We start from the raw sequence: 24,400 nt of genomic DNA on the forward strand, positions 1-24,400 counted from the left end.
TTTGAGCCTCTTATTAAAAAAAAAGACAAATTGAAATTTCATTTTTATCTTGTATGCTTTAAGTCTGGCCTCAGTGTTATTTCCTACCCTTTTCTAGTTGTTATACTCTTTTCCAGGTTCTAGAGAAGCCTCCAATTTAGTTTTAGAAACTAAAAGTTCGCTAATATCATAATCTCAGAATGAATAACAAAGATGTCCTATATTATGCAACATATAAGACTTCGTACATATCCATGACAGTTATTAAAACACTATGCGACAACGAAATTTTTTTTTTGGTTGCACCACTTGGCTTGCAGGGTCATAGTTCCCCAACTGCGGATTGAACCCGGGCCACGCATTGAAAGCACCGAGTCCTAAGCACTGGACCACCAGGGAATTCCCTAAAATGTTAATATGTGACTAATCCTATGAACTTATTTCTTTATCATAAGATACCACTAGTATGCAAGAGAATTAATAAGTTGAACTCTTAGCTCATACTGTATATAAAAATTAACTCAAAATGAATCAAAGACCTCAACTTAAGTGCTAAAAGTATAAATTAGATGAAAATATAGGGGTAAACCTCATGACCTTGAATTTGGCAGAGGATTCTCAGATATGACACGAAAAGCACGATCAATAAAAGAATAAAACATAAATTGAACTTCATCAAAATGAAAAATATTTGCGATTCAAGGACACCTCCAAAAAAGTGAAAAGACAACCGACAGAATGGGAGAAAATATTTGCAAGTCATATATCTGATAAGGGTCTTGGATCTCAATACACATTTCTCTAAAGAAGAGATACAAATGTCCAATAAGCATAGGAAAAGATGCTTGACATCATTAGTCTTCAGGGAAATGCAAATCAAAGCCACAGTGAGATACCACTTCATATCCACTACAATGTATATTCAAAGTGAGGTGAGTGTTGGTGAGGATGTGAAGAAACTGCAACCCTCCTACACTGCTGGTGGGATTGTAAAATGGTGCAGCCACTTTACAAAACAGCCTGGTAATTCCTCAAGTGATTAAACAGTTACCATAGGACCCAGCAATTCTACTTCTAGGTATACACCCAAGAAAAAGAAAAACATATGTCTACACAAAAACTTGTACATGAATGTTTATAGCAGCATTATTCTTAATAGCCTAAGGATGGAAACAATCCAGATGCCTATCAATGAATGGATAGACAAAATGTAGTATATACATACAATGGAATATTATTCAGCAATAAAAAGGAATGAAGTACTGATACAGACTACAACTTGGATAAATCTTGAAAACACTATCCTAAGTGGAAGAGGTCAGTCATAAAAGCCCATGTATTATATGATCCCATTCATAGGAAAGTCCCAAACAGTGAAATCTATAGAGAAAGAAAGTAGATTAAGGCTGGGGAGTAGATTGGGGATAAAGGGGTCACAGCTAAAGGGTGCAGGGTTTCATTTTGAGGTGATGAAAATGTTCTAAAATGGACTGTGCTGATGACTGCACAATGCTGTGAATATACTAAAAAACACCGGATGGTACACTTTAAATGGGTGAATTGTATGGTATGTGTGAATTATATCTCAATAAAGCTGTTTTAAAAATATAAGATATGAGTGACACAGTCAATAAATGTTTGACTTAAAAAAATATTAAAAGTACATCCTTGGGACTTCCCTGGTGGCACAGTGGTTAAGAATCTACCTGCCAATGCAGGAGACATGGGTTTGATCCCTGGTCCGGGAAGATCCCACATGCCGTGGAGCAACTAAAGCCCGTGTGCTATAACTACTGAGCCTGCGCTCTAGAGCCCGTGAGCCACAACTACTGAGCCTGCGTGCCACAACTACTGAAGCTTACATGCCTAGAGCCCGTGCTCCACAACAAGAGAAGCCACTGCAATGAGAAGCCTGCGCACCGCAACGAAGAGTAGCCCCTGCTTGCCGCAACTAGAGAAAGCCCGGGCGCAGCAACGAAGACCCAATGCAGCCAAAAATAAATAAAGTTATTTAAAAAAAAAAGTACATCCTTATAACCAATCACTATGTGACAATCATTATCTCCCAAATGCATGTGGCAACATTAATATTTAAATCAAAGTAAATGGCCAACATATCAATCCCACACATGCTTCTACATTCTAAGATTCATTTGGACCTTAGGCCTTTTAAAGACAAATTTTTCAGAAGAGATATTCAGCTAAATTTTGTGGCATGTGAGAAAACTGGCATAGGAACAATATTATACATTTGTAGAAACCATGTATCAACAAATACAAACACTTCAAACAGTTCTAAAACCTTAGAGGCAGCATTGTCCAACAGAAATATAATTGGGGCCACGAGTGTAATTTTATATTTTCTAGTAGACACATTAAAAAAAGCAGAAACAGGTGAAATTAATTTTAATAGATTTAAATTAATCCAATATATCATTTCAACACAGTCAATATAAAAAATTACTGACATATATTACATTTTTTAAAGTTCTGAAATCCAGTGTGTGTCCTACATCTGACCTTTCACCAGCCACATCTCATGTGCTCAGGGGCCACATGTGATGAGTGGTCCTGGTACCGGACACTGCAGTCTTAGGGTCTAAGGAATACACGTAAAATACAAAGAAAGGGTTTTTTTGCTGTTGTCAAGAAACCAAGTTTTCCATGTCATATCACCCCATAAGTGATATATATGTAAGAGAAACTGACCATTTATCAATCATTAGTGGTTAAATTATATTTCCCCAAATAATATATTTAAAATTATATTAACTTTGAAATATTTCAAAATACCTTGAAAATTTTAAGTTAGGTATAATTTTTATACCTTAAAATACATCATTTTAACTGCACAGTTTGAATATATACAAGTAGCCACCAGCCCAATTAAGATACAGAATATTTTTCACCCAAGAAAGATTCCTTCCAGTCAGTTCCCCAACCACTGTTCTGATTTCTATGAACATAAGTTAGTTTTGTATAGTTTTGCCTGTCGTATAAATAGCATAAATAAAATCATACAGCATGTACTTTATATTGAGTAAAAGAAGAAACACAAAATGTTTCGAGTTTCATATCATGTTGACTTGTGCATCAGCAGCTTGTTCCTATTTACAGCTGAGTAGCATTCCAATACACAGAGTTGCCTGCAATATATTTTTTATTTTTTTTAACTCTTTTTTTAAAAAGTTTGGTTGCACTGCGGGGCATGCGGGATTTAGTTCCCTGACCAGGGATTGAACTCGTGCCTCCTGCAGTGGAAGCGTGAAGTCCTGACCACTGGACTGCCAGGGAATTCCTGGCCTGTAATTTAGTTATCCATTCTCCCACTGATGCATGACTGGGCTATTTCTACTTTTTGTCTGTCACAAGTAAAGCTGCTATGGAATTTTTGCATGGACAAGTTCTCATTTCTCTTAGACAGAACCTAGAAATAGAATCTTCTATTTTAAAAATTTAAAGTCATCGCATTTATTTAACTCAAGGCTACAGAGTGTGTGTGTGTTTTCTTTTTTTTTAAAAATTAATTAATTTAAATTTTTGGCTGTGTTGGGTCTTCGTTGCTGTGCACAGCCTTTAGTTATGTTGCGCGGGGGCTACTCTTCATTGTAGTGCATGGGCTTCTCATTGCAGTGGCTTCTCTTGTTGCAGAGCACAGGCTCTAGGCACGTGGGCTCCCGTAGTTGTGGCACACAAGCTCAGTAGTTGTGGCACACGGGCTTAGCTGCTCCATGGCATGTGGGATCTTCCTGGACCAGGGCTCAAACCCGTGTCCCCTGCATTGGCAGGCGGATTCTTAACCACTGCGCCACCACGCAAGTCCCTGTGTGTGTTTTCTTAATTGAATGAAACCAATGGCTTTGCAGAGCTTTAGGTGGTTAAGGAACTGAAGCAATATTCTCACAGTGTCATTATATATATGCTTTTCTTCATCCATTATATTGGTATCTCTAAGTTCATCTGAGCCTCACAATTAAACTATTTAGTTGATTTCTGAGACATTTTCCTGTTTGGAGGACAAATTTCTGTTTTAATTGTGAGAATATTTTTCTGAAAGCTACCTTGATTTTATTTTATTTTTTATTATTTTTTATTTTTTTGCGGTACACGGGCCTCTCACCGCCACGGCCTCTCCCCTTGCAGAGCACAGGCTCCGGACACGCAGGCCCAGTGGCCATGGCTCACGGGCCCAGCCACTCCACGGCACGCGGGATCCTCCTGGACCGGGGCACGAACCCAAGCCCCCTGCATCGGCAGGCGGACTCCCAACCACTGCGCCACCAGGGAAGCCCTGAAAGCTACCTTGATTTTAATATGGAATCTCACAATTGCTTCAGGTGTCCTATGCCTTCTGAAAACATGTAACTCGGTTAGAATGAATTTTTTTGGCCCCATCTTCTTTTACATACAAATGAAAAAAAAAAGAAAATAGTCAAGAAGCTCTGAACCATATGCTAAGAAGTGGCCATTAGAACAGTCCTGATAATTTACAGCATATTAGTTATGCTGGAAATAGGAAATGAGGTTTTGCACTAGTGTCTTGGGTATTGTAGAACAGAGGGGTCAAATATAATAGTCCATAAAAACTAAACTATACACTAGTCACACACATTTCCAATCACATAAAAGAATTCAGGTCAGAAATGGATGAAATCTCTAAGAATTCCAGGATCTCAACGGAGAACCACTGGGCTCAGACCCCTTTCTGTAGAAGACAGCTGGCTCCTGCCACGGAACTGCCCTTTAACACACCCAACTGCGCTGGGAGCTTTTATAGCTTTGAAAATTACCACACAAATCTTTTACGACTCCTTCCCCCACACCATTTGTCTCCACATTACCATTACTACTGTCCTGTGGAGCCGTTCTTTTTATAAATCTACCCCAAGGCTCCTTCTGTCTTGTTCCATTTCCCTTCTCCCATCTGCTCCATAAGAAGAAAAGGTTAATATATATCAGCAAACCCATCTTTACCTCACTTTATGATGAGGGAATTCCCTATGGAGACCCTTTGCCCCTTTCCACAAAAATAGGGAAGTAGTTTTATTTTCTCTGAAAACCACCAATCCTCCTACTAGGGTGTGTGGAAAGAAAACAGTTGTGAAAGGCACAAAACTCTGAGAGGAGGTATGCCACTCTGCACATACCCTTCTCTTTAATGCCACTTACAGAAGGTAAAGTTAAATTACACAACTCTGCAGCTGTTCAACCAGTGTGGAATCATAAACTTCTTAAATTGCATATGCATACATAAAGCAACCCTAAGATTAGTATTCATTCAAATATATTTGTAAAAATTAAGTTAAACTTAAATATCGTTTCAAATACCTTCATCATTAAGGATTCCCCTTAAAAACTGTGCACAGTGATATTCACTGCAGCATTATTTGTAATAGCAGAGACTGAAAACATTATAAATAGCTAAATATAAATCAGTGTTAAATAAACTGTCATATCCATATAATGTAATTCTATGCACCCATTAGAAAGAATGAAACAGAGCTCTGTACTGATATAGAACAATCTCTAAAGACATATTGTCAAATGCAAAAAGTAAGGTATAGAGCAGTGTGGAACTCTGCAGCTGTAGTGTAAAATTCCCATATATACATATACTGGGATGATAATGAGAAATCTCACTGGAAGGACACATAGGAAACTGGTCAGCAGTTGCCCCTCAAGGGAGAGGAAGCAGAGTACTGGGATTGGCCAATATTCACTTTACACTGCAGAACCTTTTGTCTTACTTGTATTTTTACCATATAAAATAACCTATTAAAGATAGATGAACCTTGAGATAGCTATAAAATGCAGGTGGCTCCATAAACAGAGAAATGTATAGAAAATATTAGGCATATTAGGGAAGAAATGGTACATTTTTTGGGGCAAATTAAAGCATTTTCCCAAATATGGTCCTGGCTGAAATTTACAATCCACCCCTTCTCATCAGCTCACTATACCAAACCCAGTTTAGCTTTACTTAATTTGCTCTGTTTTTACACATTTCCACTCGGATGAAAATCTAGCATAGTGAGTTTATTTTAGTTATATGGTTGGAATTTGATTTTTTTTTTTTTTTTTGGCTGCGCCATGTGGGATGTCAGTCCCCTGACCAGGGATTGAACCTGTGCCCCCTGCAGTGGAAGGGCAGATACCTAATCACTGGACAGCCAGGGAATCCCCAAATTTGACTGTTTTTTCTTTTTTTTTTAATTCCATTTTAGGGACTTCCCCTGTGGTGCAGTGGTTTAGAATCCTCCTGCCAATGCAGGGGACACGGGTTCAAGCTATGGTCCGGGAAGATCCCACATGCCGCAGAGCAACTAAGCTCGTGCACCACAACTACTGAGCTTGTGCTCTAGAGTCCGCGAGCCACAACTACTGAGCTCACGTGCCACAACTACTGAAGCCTGCGCACCCTAGAGCCCTCATGCCGCAACTACTGAAGCCTGCACGCCTAAAGCCCGTGCTCTGCAACAAGAGAAGCTACCACGAGAAGCCTGTGCACTGCAACGAAGAGTAGCCCCCACTCGCCACAACTAGAGAAAGCCTGTGGGCAGCAATGAAGACCCAATGCAGCCAAAAGAAAAAAAAAAAAGAAAAAAAAATATTGCTGTGGAGTGAAATAAAATGGAATTTTAAAAAACTTTTTAAATTTATTTTTGGCTGCATTGGGTCTTCGTTGCTGTATGCGGGCTTTCTCTAGTTGTGGCGAGTGGGGGTTACTCTTCGTTGCCGTGCGCAAGCGTCTCATTGTGGTGGCTTCTCTTGTTGCAGAGCACCAGCTCTAGGCACCCAGGCTTCAGTAGTTGCAGCATGTGGGCTCAGAAGTTGCGGTGCGCAGGCTCTAGGGCGTATGGGCTTCAGTAGTTGTGGCTCGCGGGCTCTAGAACACAGGCTCAGTAGTTGTGGTGCATGGGCTTAGTTGCTCTGTGGCATGTGGGATCTTTCTGGACCAGGGATTGAACCTGCGTCCCCTGCATTGGCAGGCGGATTCATAACCACTGTGTCATCAGGGAAGTCCCACAATATTCTTTTGTATGTTTTGTTTTTGCCATTGTTTCACCAGTAATTTGTCATAGTATTTTTTTATTTTCTTGCTATCTTATGACTCATACAAGAAATAAGAATTCAAGAAATTTTAATATAACTGAAGATTACTGAAAAAAACAATTACCATTGTCAAGTTTTAAAAAATCAAAACACTGCTTTCAAAACCTTATATTACCAACTCCTCATTTCTAACTAAATTTGAGATCTTAGATTTCCCTCCATATAATCAGAAGATTAATGCTTTCCTCCTGACAATAGGATACAGGGGGAATATACACATACATAAAACCCAGGAAAGAAAGGTTATTACTGCAAAGTAGGAATCTGACAGAATAAAATAAAGAGATTAAAAAGCTGCTGTTTTGTTGAACAGGGTGCCTGAAGCCCTGAGCTCGTTGACAGTAATGCAGTGCCATGAACACACTGACCTGACAATACATGACCAGAAAAGGGCACATCTGCTGCAGTCTTTCCTCCAAAGGGATTCACTAAGATTAATGAAGTAACTTCATTTTTTAAAAGTTGGAAGAAACAGATATCCAGTAAGAAGATAAAAATCATCAGTTATCCCATTACTAGGAAGGTTCTGACATAGATCCCTCCAGACTTTTTTTATGCAAACAGACGTTAAAAAAATATATGTACATTATTTTATAAAAATGTAATTTAAAACTGTTTAGACACAAATCTTAGCATTTTATAGCTGTTCCAAGATTTATTTGGAAAGTTAAATGACGTTAATCAAATGTACTATTATGAAAAATTACACAATTATGGATAGAGCCATACCTTATTTGTTTATATAAAATAAATTCTAGATGAAACAAAAATTTAGATTGGTGGTTGTGATAGTGTATCAGTATAAGTGCTAGAAAACATGGCTAAATTATTTTTTAAATCTTGGAGGCCAGAAGGCCTTTCCAAACATTGCACAAAATAGAAAAAAAAAGTAAAGAAGATTGATAAATATGATAATAAATGAAACTCTGCTTTACAAAATACCGGAGGGACTTCCCTGGTGGTCGAGTGGTTAAGACTCTGTGCTCCCAATGCGGGGGGCCCAGATTCAATCCCTGGTCAGGGAACTAAGATCCTATATACTGCAACTAAGCCTGTGCACCGCAACTACTGAGCCCGTGTGCCGCAATGAAGATCCAGTGCAGCCAAAACAAAACAAAACTAAATACCAGAAACAATATTACAAGACAAATGATAAAGGCCAATTTCTTTAATATAGAAAAACTCTTATAAAAACAAAAAGGATGAAAAACCCAATACGAAAATGGTAAATCCTACAAACAGAACGTTCATAGAAAAAGTAATATAGGTGATCAATAAACCTTGGCATCAGACTAAGCACCTTGAATGGACTGAAAGAAATGCAAAATTTTAAAGTGAGGTTGTTTTCCACTTCTCAGGGTGATCAGATTATCATAAGAAGAAAAGATGCCCCGAATCTCACCACCTAGTAGCTAATCTACTAAGTAATATAATTTTCTCCTAAGTGTTTGCCATCTGCTTTTGAGGGCAGTGCTTTTTCTTTTACCTCTGAATCCTCTGCAACTAGCACAAGAATGTTTGTTGGAAAAAACGTGAATGAACTACCTGCAATGCTACCTGCAATATATAAATGTCTTAACTATACTCTTCTCACTTTTTGCAACTTAATAGGTGAAAAAATAAGCAATGATGGTTTTCTTTCCATTTTAATTTGCAGTCCTATTATTGAAATCATCCTTAAAAGTAATGCTGAACCATCAATCAATCCTACTTCCAATATATGAAAAAATCATGGTCAAAATACCCCAAATTTGTTGAAAGATAAATTTATAGACTTAAGAAAGTCAGATAACCCCAAGGAAGATTAAAAACAAAGAAAATCACGCTTAGACTCATCATAGTCTAACTGCTGAAAAACAAAGACAATCTATGTTGACAGAAAAATGGCACCTACAATACAATGGCTGTGATCAGACAGTGGAGGCCAGAAGATAATGCAGTGACATCCTGAAAGAGCTGACTGAAAAGTAAACAAAAACAAAACCTAAAATACTGTATTCAGTGAAAACATCCTGCAAGAATGAAGATGAAATAAAGACAATTCTAGATTTAAAAAAGAAAAAACAAACAAACAAAAAAAACACAAAACCTTAGAAAAACAAAGACCTGTACTATTAGAAATGCAGAAGGGAGATCTTCAGACTGAAGGGAAATGCTTGCTACCTTATATAAAAACTAGAATCATCAGGAAATGGTACTCATGTGGCTAAACATAAAAGACTACTCTGTTCCTTTTAACATATATATGACTGTTCAAAGCAAAAATAATGGGGCTTATAATCTACACAGACAAAAATATAACTTAACCAAACTGACACAGATGAAATAGAAAATCTGAAGAGCACTCATCGATTGAAGAACTTGAATTCATTATCGAAACTTTCCCGCAAAGAAAACCTATGCCAGATGGTTTCACTGATGAATTCTATCAAACGTTTGAGGAAGGAGCAATACCTATCTTATATAAACTCTTTCAGAAAACAGAGGAAGCAATTCCCAGCTCACTCATATGTTCAGCATAACTCTGAAATTAAAACCTAACCAAGACACCTTAAGAAAGAAAAGCATGGACCACCCTTCCTTGTGAACATGAAAGCAAATATTCCTCACAAAATAGTAACAGATCCAATCTAACAATTTATAAAAAAGGTAATAAATCCTGACTAGTATGGTTTAGTCACAAGATTGAAAGGTTGGTTTAATATTTGACATTTAATCAGCATAATTCATAACATTAACAAAATAAAGGAGATAAACAATGTGCTTACTTAACAGATACAATGCTAATTTTGTTTAGATACTCACTTTAAGTTTTCTAATTCCTGTTTTCTCAATGGGGAAGAAGGTGGAGCTGGAATGCATTTATCTCCATCGTGGCTTTTACTGCTAAAATAAAGACAGACTGCTAATTATGAAGCGCACGAATAAACAATTAAATGTAAAATTTTGTTTCCCTATACCCACTCCCATGCAACTTTTTATGAAAAAAGTGTAAAAGAACCAAAACATTGAAAAATGCGTAGTAACTCTGTATCACTAACATGTTAAAGCTACACTGCATATGAGTTTCTTTTTCCCAGTACATGATACCGCTTTAAAAAGTCTCTAACAGGGCTTCCCTGGTGGCGCAGTGGTTGAGAGTCCGCCTGCCGATGCAGGGTACATGGGTTCGTGCCCCGGTCCAGGAAGATCCCACATGCCGCGGAGCGGCTAGGCCCGTGAGCCATGGCCGCTGAGCCTGCGCGTCCAGAGCCTGTGCTCCGCAACAGGAAAGGCCACGACAGTGAGAGGCCCGTGTACCACAAAAAAAAAAAAAAAAAAAAGTCTCTTAACAGAAAAAATATCTCTACTATACAAAGGAAACCACTCCAGTATTTTCACACATTTCTCATTCTTCTGTCTTTTACTTAGTAAAGCATAACCCCTTGATGGAGGAAAAACCATTCCACAATTTTGTTTCAAATTTTCTATAATAAACATGTTTTTCTACTATAATCAAGAAAAAATGCTGATGGAAGACTTGAGTTTAAAGGTGCCATGTGAAAAAAGAACTCTCTACATATAATGGTGTTTGTTTTATTACTAGATAAACTCTCCCTATTTCTATAGACTGGCATAATATTTAATTGATAGTAGGAAACCAGAAATGTATAGAAATGTTCTGGAGGTCAGTGGTTTACAGTATGTTAAGAGAAAAGGCAGAAGATAGTAAGAAAAGAGAAGTTTTAGGGACTTAAGTATTTATTTTAATAAAAGTTAAAAAAAAAAAAAAAGCCATTTCTGACAGCAACCAGATTTCTTGCAGTGATTCCTCCTGGCAGTGAAAAGCTGTGACTTTCAACTTGTCTCGTTTAAGGTTCTTTCCTCACTTAGGCTTCACCTTATTTCTCTCTTCCAGAAATACTTAAACATTCATACTTTCCTTTCTTATTACTCAAAACAGAGAACTTTGGAAATTCAGGCTGCAGATTTCAGGAATTCAACTACAAGACAGAGGCTGACTAATGAAGTCCTAAAGATTTCACCAAGGGAGGTCAAAGGGGTCAGAATACCTGCAAGTGTCACTGCTTTCGCTGCTCTCTGTGTTGCCACCTAATTGATTACTATTTTTAGACCCATTTTCCTGCTTTGGATCTTGCTGTTCTTCAGGTAACAGCAACAAGGCATTTCTGAGACAAATGGCTGCAAACTCCATACTGGCTACAGGAATGGCTGAAGACTGTCCATCACTAAAAGAACAAAACCAAGTTAGCTAAGAAAACAAAAACAATAAATAAAACTTTTCTATTATCAGGAATAAAACCAATATAACTGTAAGTAAAAACTTTGCCATCTAAGAGGTAGAGATTTTAATATAAGCAGTTATAAGAGAATGCTAAAGAACCCAAATCCTACATATTATACGGGCATACCTTGGAGATATCACAGGTTCGGTTCCAGACCACCACAATAAAGCAAAGATTGCAATAAAACAATAAAGCAAAGATTGCAATAAAACACAACCCTGTGGTCTATTAAGTCTGCGATAGCATTATGTCTAAAAAAACAATGTACATACCTTAAAAAATACTTGTTAAAAAAAATGCTAACCATCATGAGCCTTCAGCGAGTCATAATCTTTTTGCAATAGTACCATTGATGACCACTGATCACAGATTACCATAACAAATAATTACGAAAATGTTTGAAATATTCCAAGAATTACCAGAATGTGACACAGAGACACAAAGTGAGCAGTTGTTGTTCAATTGAAAAGTAGTTCTACAAGTGACAGCTTTATAATACTTTTGTTTATATATGTGTTAGTAATTTTTTCTTCTGATACTAAGAATTAGCTTTAGGGACTATGAGAAAATAAAAATAACTAAATGAAAAGTATCATGATAACCGATATAAAAAGGAAACATCAAGATGCCCTCTTCTGGACATTCTGAATAATGGCACTGAATAGACCAGCGTTTCTTAGGGCATCAACAATTTCAGCACCCATGGATGTAATAAACCAAAATCGTATGTCAAATAACATTCACCACATACCTACGTATAGGAGTCTATTTCTTGAAGTAGCAATAAAATCTAATTACAAAGTGGCTCCTCCTATGAAGTAATTCCTAAGCATATTTTTTATACATAACATTACTATGAAATATTATTATACACTTTCTCTTAGCAAAATACTTACTTATATACAGTATTTTGTATGGACTGTGATGCCAGAACTATTTTACGATGATAGCCTTGACCAACAATAGACTGTACAATTCCTTTTTTACTTGGAAGACCTTTAGTTTCTTGTTCAGAAGTCTACAAAATACAAATAATTTCCAATTAATTTAATGGAATTGTAAGATGGGGTATGAAAAATAATCCAGTACCTTTTACAATTACTCTAATAAAATTCTTAAGATCCTTAAGATTCTTAAGATCAATGTGGAGTTTTGGGTGATACAGGAAATGTCTGGTAGTGAAGAGAAGAGTACATGAGTCTGAAAATCTGCAATATACACTACACTTTATTAGTATAAGGTCTGAGGTAATTCTGAGGAAAAAAAGCAATTCAAGAATGACTCAAGGGCTTCCCTGGTGGCACAGTGGTTGGGAGTCCGCCTGTCGATGCAGGGGACGCGGGTTCGTGCCCCGGTCCGGGAGGATCCCGCATGCCGCGGAGCGGCTGGGCCCGTGAGCCATGGCTGCTGGGCCTGCCCGTCCGGAGCCTGTGCTCCACGACGGGAGAGGCCACAGCAGTGAGGGGCCCGCATACAGCAAAAAAAAAAAAAAGAATGACTCAAGTGGGACTCTGTGCTTACACTGCAGGGGGTGCGGGTTCGATCCCTTGTCAGGGAACTAAGATCCCACATGCCACAAGGTGCGTCCAAAAAAAAAAAGAATGACTCAACTAACAAGGTCCTACTATATAGCACAGCACAGAGAACTACATTCAGTATCCTATGATAAACCATAATGGAAAAGAATATATATAAAAAAAGAATGTATTAAAGAAAAAAAAGAATGACTCAAGCATTTATTTAGAATCATTTATTTGGACCATTCTGTGCCCCAGGCTGCATGTGATGGGCACGTCGATGTCAGAGTAAGGAAAATAAAAGCCACAAAAACACAGTGAACAAGAGAAGGGAAGCAGCTACACTTCCTAAAACACAGATCTTTTCCTTCTTAATTGAAAGTATTAATTATAAGTGTCAACAACATATACACACTAACAAGTTATATATGTCAAAATTTACGTGGGCACAATTCTTACCTTCTAGAAAATTAAAATTCTAAAGCCCTGTAAACATTAAACTGAAAATAGTAAAAGCTACTTATACATATAGTTTTTTTGTTTTTTGTTTTTCACTACAGTACATCATCTCACTACAGGAGCCTGGTGATGCCAATTTCCTTTATCTTCCCCCTTCACTCTAAGTCTCTGATTTACCTGCATTTTGTAAAGTCCTGCAGATTCTCATACACAGGAACAAAATGGAGCCAATTCATAGGAACTTGCAGAGATAAACTCTGCCCTGCAAAAAGTCCATCTCTAAACACAAATGTTTCTGTACTACTTATTACTTCTTGCTCCGTAACCGAACTTTCTTATAGTTGTACTTCCATATATGTATGACTTTAAGCAAAACAAGGATTCATTTGTAGATTCATTTTAGAAAGAAAGTATTACATAACACAAAAAATACAATAAAACTGACTGGAACTATTTTGTCTTGAGGAGGTGGCTAAGGAACATTGGTGAAAAATAAGAAAGAGTGGATATTCTGAACCATGATTGGAAGGCCTTCTCTTCTGACCTTTTTTCCTGGTGGGGTGATAAATTTGTGATGGTTTGTCCATACTCTCTTCCCTGATCCTTAAGGCTGTAGAAGCTGATCAGATGGCTAGATCTGGATGGAACTAAAATTCCACAATAATATACCATAGCTTCAATAATAGATCAGTAGCCAAAAAAGTGTGCCAGAACAGTCTTTATTTATCTATTTATTTATTTATTTATTGCTGCATTGGGTCTTCGTTGAGGTGCGTGGGCTTCTCATTGTTGTGGCTTCTTGTTGCAGAGCACGGACTCTAGGCGCGCAGGCTTCAGTAGTTGTGGCTCGTGGGCTCTAGAGCTCAGGCTCAGCAGTTGTGGCACATAGGCTTAGTTGCTCCGTGGCATGTGGGATCTTCCAGAGCCAGGGCTCGAACCCGTGTCCCTTGTATTGGCAGGCAGATTCTTAACCACTGTACCACCAGGGAAGCCCCCAGAACAGTCTTAATGTAAAATAATGATATGTAATTAAAGTATTTGCAATTTTATAGTGTCTTGGCAGTAGGAACTGCACTCAAGAAATACGAGTTTCAGAACTCAGAAAAATAAACGGCACAGTTTCAGAACAGTAAATGGTTCATGGTGATTTTTTAAGTAGCCTTCTCTCTTTTTTTTAGAAAGAAGGAAATTCTACCATTTTAAACGAATGAATGAATTTGGCTGCATCGGGTCTTAGCTGTGGCACGTGGGATTTCTGCTGCGGTGTAGTTGCGGCACGTGGGCTTAGTTGCCCTGCATGTGAGATCTTAGTTCCCCGACCAGGAACTGAACTGAAGGTGGATTCTTAACCACTGGACCACCAGGGAAGTCCTAAGTAGCCTTGCGTTGGGTCTTTGTTGCTGCGTGTAGGCTTTCTCTAGTTGTGGGGAGCAGGGGTTACTCTTCATTGCAGTATGCGAGCTTCTCATTGTGGTGGCTTCTCTTGTTGTGGAGCATGGGCCCTAGGCATGTGGGCTTCAGTAGCTGTGGTGTGCGGGCTCAGTAGCTGTGGCTTGTGGGCTCGAGAGCACAGGCTCAGTAGTTGTGGCACACGGGCTTAAATGCTCTGCGGCACGTGGGATCTTCCCGGACCAGGGATTGAACCCGTGGTCCCCTGCATCGGTAGATGGATTCTTCACCACTGCGCCACCAGGGAAGTCCCTGAGTCTATGTTTTTTATCTAGCAAATCTTTTCTTATATATCATACACTGCCCAGGTAAACATAAACTCTGCATCTGCCAGAAGAGGTCTGAAACAACATGCATCAGATAATGAGGACAAAATGACCTCTTTGGCATCACCAATTTAATAATTAAATTGGTTCTGTTTATTAAAAAATGAATTTATTTTGGAAGGTACAAAGTGCTCTGTTCAGCATCCCTTTTGTCCTGAGTAAATAAATGTTACGAAATTTTATTTGGAGTTCATAATTTCTCCTGTTGGGATTTTCCTCAAGTGTATTTTGGGGTTGTTTTTACTGTTTTTTCGGTCACCTCAAGTTTTATTTTACTTTATTTTTCTGTCCTTTTTTTGTTTTTGGCCGTGCTGTGCGCAGCTTGCAGGATCTTAGTTTCCCAACCAGGGACTGAAAGTGGGCCCTTGGTAGTGAAAGCACTGGACAGCCAGGGAGTTCCCCACCTCAGGTTTTAGAAAGAGGAGAAGCACAAAGATAAACATAATTATTTATAGTGAATTTCCTATTAGTAGCACAGACTGTGAGTGTTCTGGTATCCACCAAGCTATGGCAACCAAGTCATCTTTACCATCGTTTAAAAGTTACAAAGTTACAAATTTAGGGCTTCCCTGGTGGTGCAGTGGTTGAGAGTCTGCCTGCCGATGCAGGGGACACGGGTTCGTGCTCCGGTCCGGGAAGATCCCACATGCGGCAGAGCGGCTGGGCCCGTAAGCCATGGCCGCTGAGCCCGCGTGTCCGGAGCCTGTGCTCCACAATGGGAGAAGCCACAACAGTGAGAGGCCCGCGCGCCGCAAAAAATAAAATAAAATAAAAAGTTACAAATTTAGAACTTTCCAGAAAAAATGGGAGGAAAAAACCATCAGAATGAAATCCATAGAAGAAAGACAATCCTAAAAGTACTATTTCTAAAAATAAGTAATTTTAAAAGAAAGTGTTAAACCTTACTAAGGCCTCCAACACTGATTAAATTCATCACATTAAAGAGAATAAGCAATTTCTACAGATTCTTTTGTTTTAAAAAAGTGTAAATTCTGCCTTGAGTTTTTTATCAGCTAATTTAAGAATTATCTAATAAGAACGTTGTCCCTTAAAAGGGACAATGAAATAAACCATTAACGCCTCAAAGACAACATTCATCTCTTCCCCCAGTGGCATACTCAAATCATAAGCTACTTTAAGTATCAAGTGTGAAAACTGCCAGGCAAACACACCTCTTTAATCCCTTTAGTTCCTGTAGTTGCTTTTCAGGAAGTGTTATCACCTATGGCAAGCATGCCAAGCAAAACCTCAGACTGCCATACCCCCCACCTCCACAGACCTGATGAGCCTGAGCCCGGCAACGGCGGGGGGTAGGGGGTGGCTAGGAAATGGGGTGTCTGGTGATTCTGATACAACCTCTCTTTCCCCTACCTCCCATTGACCCCTCCCCACTTGAGATTCAAAAGGCTTTCACCAACTGCCGTTTGGAGATAATCTAGGCATGGACACTAGTGTAAACTGGCCTATTTCTCACGGCCACCGTGGATGAACACGTGTCAGAGAGAAACAGCCTGGTAATCCACTAACTCGACAACATTTACTGAATCAAAAGTAAACCCTGCAGGCACTGGAGGAAGCACAGCATAATGCAGTTCTTTCCACACTCACTGTGTTATCAGCAGCCCTCCTTTAATCACTGGGCGCACACACCACTCTCACGCCAGCTGATGGCGTGGCCCCTGCCCCAGCAGCTCGCAGACCACTATTTCAACAGATATGACCTTCTTAATGGCTTCAACTTTTCAACGTGACTGCTGACACATGTTGCCGTGCTCGCCAAGAGTCAGAAAGTGAACACATGACTTCATGAAACTAAATTTTGTCCAACTGATAAAGAACAGAAGACTATCTTTACAATTCCCTAAGAGTTAAAAAGGGGAGGAGGTCCTTATGTTACCAAGTATTTATTGCTCTCTATGGAACAAGTGGGGGTGGGGTGGGGGTTCAAAAAGACAGAGACTCACCCCCTTATTGGCAGCAATGCAGCACTCAGCCAGCCTCAGCCAGAGGCGGGGGTTTGCATGGTAAACCTGAACAGCTTCAATCAGACACTCAAATGCAGCAAGAGGCCTTCCAATGTGAAGCAGCTGAATCCCACAGTTATACAGCAACTCATACCTCTTGTTGGTTAGTAATGTACACATGGGTCTTCCTGAAAATTTTTTGCCTGATGATAAAAAGCAGATGAGAATCATCAGATTTAAAATAACAGCTCCACTGAAAACATTTATTCCACCAAGTACTCAACTACTGCCTTTTTGACACCAATGACCCCAATCCCCAATCTGAAGTTGTAAACAGCTCTCACCACAGTGATGATCTCCATCCCCAACCCCACAAATATCCTCCAGAGGCATCTCAGTTGTCTGTGTTTGTGGGGCCAGAGATGTGTCTTCTCATTACCAGCTCCTCAGGCAACAATGTTCCAGGAAGGCAAAGACCCACTCTAACTCCACTGAACCTTACACTACCTTTCCACACTTTTAGAGCCTGCAAGAAGATTCCACTCTTTTTCACTTTCAGTTCAGTTAGCCATGTTATCATTATGTGTTTTCTTAACCAGAAGCATTCAGTTAATCTTAGGGTGTTAGGGAACTTTACCACGGAAATAAAAAATTAATGTACTATATACCTACAGTGACTATTGTTCACTCACTTATTCTTTTTTTTTAAAATTAATTATTTATTTTTGGCTGCGTTGGGTCTTGGGTTGCTGCACACGGGCTTTCCCTAGTTGCGGCGAGCAGGGGCTACTCCTCGTTGCGGCGCGCGGGCTTCTCACTGCGGTGGCTTTTCTTGTTGAGGAGCACAGGCTTTAGGTGCACGGACTCAGTTGTTGTGGCTCGTAGGCTCAGTAGTTGTGGCTCGCGGGCTCTAGAGTGCAGGCTCAGTAGTTGCGGTGCACGGGCTTAGTAGATCTGCCGCATGTGGGATCTTCCCAGACCAGGGATTGAATCCGTGTCCCCTGCATTGGCAGGCAGATTCTTAACCACTGTACCACCAGGGAAGTCCCACTCACTTATTCTAACATTTGCAGGCCATAATAAAATGAGACTAGGGAATTCCCTGGCAGTCCAGTGGCTAGGACCTGGCACTTTCACTGTCAGGGCCCAGGTTTGATCCCTGGTTGGGGAACTAAGATCCCACAAGCCGAGTGGCGTGGCCACAGAAAAAAAAAAAAAAAAAAAAAAAAGAAAAAAAGAGACTGTGATTTTTGGGATACATTTTCCATCAATTAAATAGTCTTTAAAATATTTTAAAAAGCGGGACTTCCCTGGTGGTCCAGTGGTTAAGACTCCACGCTCCCAATGCAGGGGGCCTGGGTTCGATCCCTGGGCAGGGAACTAGGTCCTGCATGCTGCAACTGAGAGCCCACACGAGGCAGCAAAGATCCCGTGTGCTGCAACTAAGACCAGGTGCAGCCAAATAAATAAATACATAAATATTTTTAAAAATAATAATTTTTTAAAAATTAAAAAAATTTTAAATATTTTAAAAAGCTAAATAATTGCCTGATTTTAAGCATTTCAGATCAAGGATCCACATCCTATGAATATTAAAGGAATAAACTCCAGGAATTTGCTTAAAGATTGTCAGGTGCTGTCAACAGTATCACATTTGAAACTCTGAAAGGAAGCTAGAATAAAACTAGTTTGGCACAGTCAAGAAATCTTAGCAAAATATTTTGCTTTATAGCATTACCATATGGGATTACTGACTTTCAAATCCATGAAAAAATGAATGTAGCTTAAACTTCTTTAATTATTACTCAAAGGAGCAACATCTACTAAAAATCCCAAGTCAAATTTTTGGGCAGGATCAGTGTTAAGTGGTAAGAACACATGGCATGCATTTTATAACCAGATACTTGCTCTTTAAAATCATATTTTCCTCAAGTAGTAAAATATAAACTGTCCCCCTTTAATGGGCTTACCTGGATCAGTGCTACCTGCACTGAGCTGTGCACAGACGTTGTCGTTCTCCTGCAGAGCCTTTTTAAAGTAGAAAATTCCCAAATTGTGCTTGCTCATGGCAAAATGGATACAACCAAGATTATTCCAGAACATGCACCTCAAGCATTCACCTGAGAAAAACATACATAAGTTTATCCACAAATTTTACTGCTGCTACATATCATACAAGAATCAGGCTTAGCAAGCAAGAGTTAATTATATATGCACTTCTACTCCTTACAGAACAGTTTACAAGGCATTTGAAATTTAGGAAACATGAAAATTTTGTAAATTCCTTTTCTCTTAAAATCTCTTATTAAAGGTGATAAATCAATCCTGCATATTGATTTTGTTAGCCTGTTTAGATTTTTCTTCTGATTTAACTTTTAATAATCATAGGCAAATAATACAAAAATGCAAAGGACAAGAAGTATTTATTAGTAACATAATATGTATGCACTGCATCCACACAACAAAATATTATGTACAAACTGGAAGGAATGCAGCAAGCTACAGAAACAGTCAAAATATATTAAATGAAGAATAGCAAGTGTATATAAACAGAACATGTAGAATCCTGCTTTGCTTTGTTCAACTCTTAAGTTTCCACTCTTCTTTCCATTCACACTCCTTTAAATATGACTATGGCTGAGCATCTATCTTCCCATGTGTGTTGGGCATTTGTATTTCTTATCCTGTACACTTGGCTCTTCCTGCTCTTTACCCATTTAAAAAATTTGGTTACAGATGTTTTTCCTATTGATTACCTGCTAGTGTGTATGTTATAGAAACCTTCTGTCACATCTGTTTCAATTATTTCCCTCCACTGCCAGTTTGTCATCTGTCTTGTGACTTGGTTCCGAGTGTGTGTGTATGCTTATGTTTTCAATCATAAAAAGTTTTACATTTTTATGTGGTCAAATTTGGTAATCTTTTCTAAACTGTATGGTTCTTAGATTTTGGATAATGTTTAATCGAGGCTTCCCCACCACAAAAACAAAATATTCATCCAAGTTTTCTTTTGCTGTTTTTATGATTTTATTTTTACATTATAATCCTGCATCTTTCTAGATTTTATTTTGGTGTAATGAAAGCAATCCAGGTTTTTCCAAATTTTTTTTTTTTTTTTGGTATGCGGGCCTCTCACTGTTGTGGCCTCTCCTGTTGTGGAGCACAGGCTCCAGACACACAGGCTCAACGGCCATGGCTCACGGGCCCAGCCGCTCCGCAGCATGTGGGATCTTCCCGTACTGGGGCACGAACCCATGTCCCCTGCATCGGCAGGCGGACTCTCAACCACTGCGCCACCAGGGAAGCCCTCTAAACTGTTTTTTTCTAAATGGTTTCCCAAAAATTCCAAAACAATTTACTGACAGTCTGTCTTTTTCCTCAATGATATAAAACACCGAACTAGATTGATAAAATTAATAATCAGAAGATTCATTCAATGCTAAAAATTAAAGGTTGGCCTCTGATATGTTTTAAAATTAAACAATGAGAATATTTAAGAAAGAAAAAAAAACTAGGCGGAGGAAAAAAGAGTAAGAAATACATTAATATGTTTTAAAGGAGGTTGCTTCTCCGAGTGGCATTATGAACAATTTAGGAGAAATTCTATTCCCAAATCTTCTCTAATAAGCCTATTTTATCAGCAGCAAACACTGGATTTTATGTGTGGGAAGCAAATTAAAGATTTTAAAATTAATACTATGAAAAATATCAATACATTAAAGTATATAACTATATATAAAATCTATCCTATTAGATTATCATAATTGTTGACTAGTCGACTACATGTCCTGCTCCATTTTAAAGACTGACAATATCTGAAATTCTGAAATCTGTGTCAAGACAATTCTAAGTAAAATTTCTGCAATGTATATTACCTTTTTAGTCTGAGAGACCGTTCCAGTTTGGGTGTTAGAGGGTCTCTGAGGAGAAACTATGACAATAAAAACATGAAAAATAAAAATTTAACAGAATCAGAAATGGGTACTCAGAACAAATGGAGTACCCAAGAGAATTATAATGGAAAAAACTGACTTTCTCCATCCTCTATGACTCCACTGAACTGCAGGGGTGAATGCGGGAAGGTTTGAGTATGTTTGCATGTGTGTTCTGTGCATTGGTCTGAATAGAATCTCAAACGAAACAAACACTATATTCATCCTTTGCATTCTGAACTTGGTACAAAATATTTTCAATAGTTTAACCTTGGGGACTTCCCTGGTGGTCCAGTGGTTAAAGACTTCGCCTTCTAATGCAGGGGGTGTGGGTTCGATCCCTGGTTGGGGAGCTAAGATCCCACATGCCTCGTGGCCAAAAACCAAAACATAAAACAGAAGCAATACTGTAGCAAATTCAATAGAGACTTTAATTAGATTTCTTTTTTTAAAAAAATATATTTATTTTTGTTTTTAAAAAATTTTTATTTTATTTATTTATTTTTGGCTGTGTTGGGTCTTTGTTGCTGTGTGTGGGCTTTCTCTAGTTGCGGCAAGCGAGGGTTACTCTTCATTGTGGTGCGCGGGCTTCTCATTGTAGTGGCTTCTCTTGTTGCAGAGCACAGGCTCTAGGGCACGCGGGACTTAAGTAGTTGTGGCACGCGGGCTCTAGAGCGCAGGCTCAATATTTGTGGCACACGGGCTTAGCTGCCCTGCAGCATGTGGGATCTTCCCAGACTAGGGCTTGAACCGTGTCCCCTGAATTGGCAGGCAGATTCCTAACCACTGTGCTACCAGGGAAGTCCCAACAGAGATTTTTTAAATATGCCCCATTAAAAAAAAAAATCTTAAAAAAAAATAGTTTAACCTCATTTCTTGAATAAACTGATTTTCCTTCTTCCCCATAAAAGAGCAATGATATGAACTTAAATGACAGCTACAAATTCTACCTTTCATTTTAGTATCATATTATTCACTGCTTTTATGGGAGAGAAGGGAAAAGTAAAAACATTATGATCGCATTTCCTTAAAAGGACTCATTTCACAAAGCAAAAGACCAAGGACCTTATGCCCTGGACAGAATTTCTAAGCTGGTATTAAAACCAAAATGATAGAAAGAGCATATGAAGTGAAAGAAAAGTAAAATAAGAAGGGAGGTTTCTTTTAAAATGGAAATGAGTAATAAAATACCAGGAATTTTCTGAAGCAGCAATAATAAAACATTTTCATTTAAAAAATTAGCAAAAATCACTCTGAACAGCAGTCTAGGGAAAAAAACCAAGAAACAAGGCATAAGAGTCAGGAAGAAAATACCAAAACTTCACAATTTTCTTTTACCTGTTTTCATGAATCCTGGATGCTCAGCAATGTTTGAACTATTCAACAGCTTCACAGCTTTTCGATAATTGCCTCTTAAGTACTCGAAATTGCTTTTAAGAAACAGGGAGGGTGCAGACTGTAAAGAAAACATAAGTTTCTTACAGTTTGTACTCAGATGTCTAATGTGAGATCATAATCAGACTGTTGCACTGGCATGTGGTCAAGGGCATACATGAGTCACTTAAGCCACGGTCACAAAAACTATGGTCTCTGAGCTTTCCATCGCTCTCACAATCTAAAATAATGAAACCTGGCAGAGAGCACTTTACAAACTGAATTATTAAAGGTCTACCTAAAAAAATACATATAACATATATGAGTAAGAATACAGTCTGCAAAATATCCACTGACTGTCTTCATCTATTACACTATTAATTGAAAGCCAGTGTAACAGGAGAAACTAAGTCCTTCATTTTAATGGTTATTACAGAGACTGGTGATCTCCCTTATTTTTTAGGATATAAATACACCTCCATTAGAACCCAAAGAAGTACAAATAATCAAATGCTTTTCCAAGTGGGGGAAAAAAGTGTCATTTTATGAATGGAAAAATTCCCTAACAGAATTCCTTATTTTCAAGGGCTAATCTTGCTGTTACAAAAATCACGCTTTAGATCACAGACCACTTTTTGCTTCTCCTAAAACTTCCTCCTGAAGTTTTCCCTGATTTGGGTATGACTAACAATTATTTATTTTCCTGTTTGTCTCTCCCCTCTGATGATGGTATGCTTTAAGGAAGGGAATCATGTCTTTTCTCCCAAAAAAGGTTTGATAACGGCTGGCTGGCTACTTATACTTAAGCCTTTCCCTCTTAGCCTCAAGTCTACCCTTCAGGTCTAGGCTACGACTGTTCTCAAAAATCACCTGAGTAAAACTGACCCAGTGGCCAATCTAGATCCTGCCTGAGATTTCTAGGTCAATTTTCCTGAACTATTCCTTCTATAAACCGTATCTCTTTATGATTTCACACTTTTAATTAACAGTTTTCCTAAACTTTCCCTCTACTGTCTTTAAAAAAATTACTTATTAGTGGAGGGATGGGGTGGAGGGAAATGAAGGAGTAATTATAACTCAAGTACTCTGGCACTAATCAAACTGAAGGTATTGTCAAGCCAAAGATCATTTGGAAGGGGCAGGTTTGGGCTACAACCAAACTGTTTATCTTTTTTTTTTTTTTTTCAAACTGTTTATCTTTAATAAATGTTTTGAGTATAATCTAAAAAATCCTAAAGTGTCTAATAACAGTAAATGTTTAAGTGAATTGTGATAAACCACTCAAAGAATTCTGGACAGCTATTCAAAATGGTGGTTTTGAAGGCTATATACCAAAGGGAAATGCTTGTTATAATTTTAAGTGAGAAAAGTATGATGTTAAATTATAGACACAGTATGATCACTACTTCACAACTCAGTATAAAGGGTTACAGCTGGCAGTATATATACACTATAATAGACTGTGATAAATTATTTAAAACTGATAATACCTATTGTCCAAATAAGAAAATTTACGACATAAAAGCTGCTAATTGAAAAGAAAAAGAGAAAACTCAAGAAGAAACTTACATTCCCAGCTGTGTTCATGACAGACTTGATTTCCCTTTTGCATGCCTTCAGGGACTTCATTTGGATATACGCTCTTACTTTATACTGTCAAAGGAAAAACACTAGTATGTAGGAACTGTAGTGGATTTACAGATGCTGAAGCAATTTTACTTTCTAGTTAAGAAAATTAAGCCCAATCTGTTCACAACAGTTATACCAGTTACTTGCAAAAGCGAGTTTAAAATTATCTTAAATAATCTATTTTTATTGTACTCTTGGAATATACTTTTAAAAACTAAAACATGGCAGGATGCAATTTATAACTAAGTTCCAAGCAAAAATCCGATTAATTCTTAACTGCATATGGCTAACTAACAATGAATTTTAAAATTCTACAAACTGATTTTTATCATCCAATACATTCCCAGGCCATTTCTCTCAATTTTCTACAGA

The 24,400-nt window shown here is 38.3% G+C and overlaps 1 protein-coding gene across 7 annotated transcripts in view; it reads right to left on the reverse strand.

Annotated features, from left to right (window-relative positions):
• Positions 1–24,400, reverse strand: part of CNOT10 (CCR4-NOT transcription complex subunit 10) — a 63,654-nt gene that overhangs the window by 14,820 nt on the left and 24,434 nt on the right. For 3 of the 7 annotated variants that reach the window (XM_065884619.1, XM_065884618.1, XM_065884621.1), the window contains 7 exons: positions 23,969–24,052; positions 22,364–22,481; positions 19,064–19,213; positions 17,094–17,296; positions 12,275–12,396; positions 11,145–11,321; positions 9,898–9,978 (listed from right to left, as the gene is read on the reverse strand). In XM_065884619.1, the coding sequence (XP_065740691.1) occupies positions 9,898–9,978; positions 11,145–11,321; positions 12,275–12,396; positions 17,094–17,296; positions 19,064–19,213; positions 22,364–22,481; positions 23,969–24,052 (935 nt within the window). The remainder of the gene's footprint in view (positions 1–9,897; positions 9,979–11,144; positions 11,322–12,274; positions 12,397–17,093; positions 17,297–19,063; positions 19,214–22,363; positions 22,482–23,968; positions 24,053–24,400) is intronic. The other 4 variants (XM_065884623.1, XM_065884620.1, XM_065884625.1 and 1 more) reach the window with 2 other exon arrangements.

This window comes from Phocoena phocoena, chromosome 10 (genome assembly GCF_963924675.1).
Source record: "Phocoena phocoena chromosome 10, mPhoPho1.1, whole genome shotgun sequence".
NCBI classification, from domain to species: domain Eukaryota; kingdom Metazoa; phylum Chordata; class Mammalia; order Artiodactyla; family Phocoenidae; genus Phocoena; species Phocoena phocoena.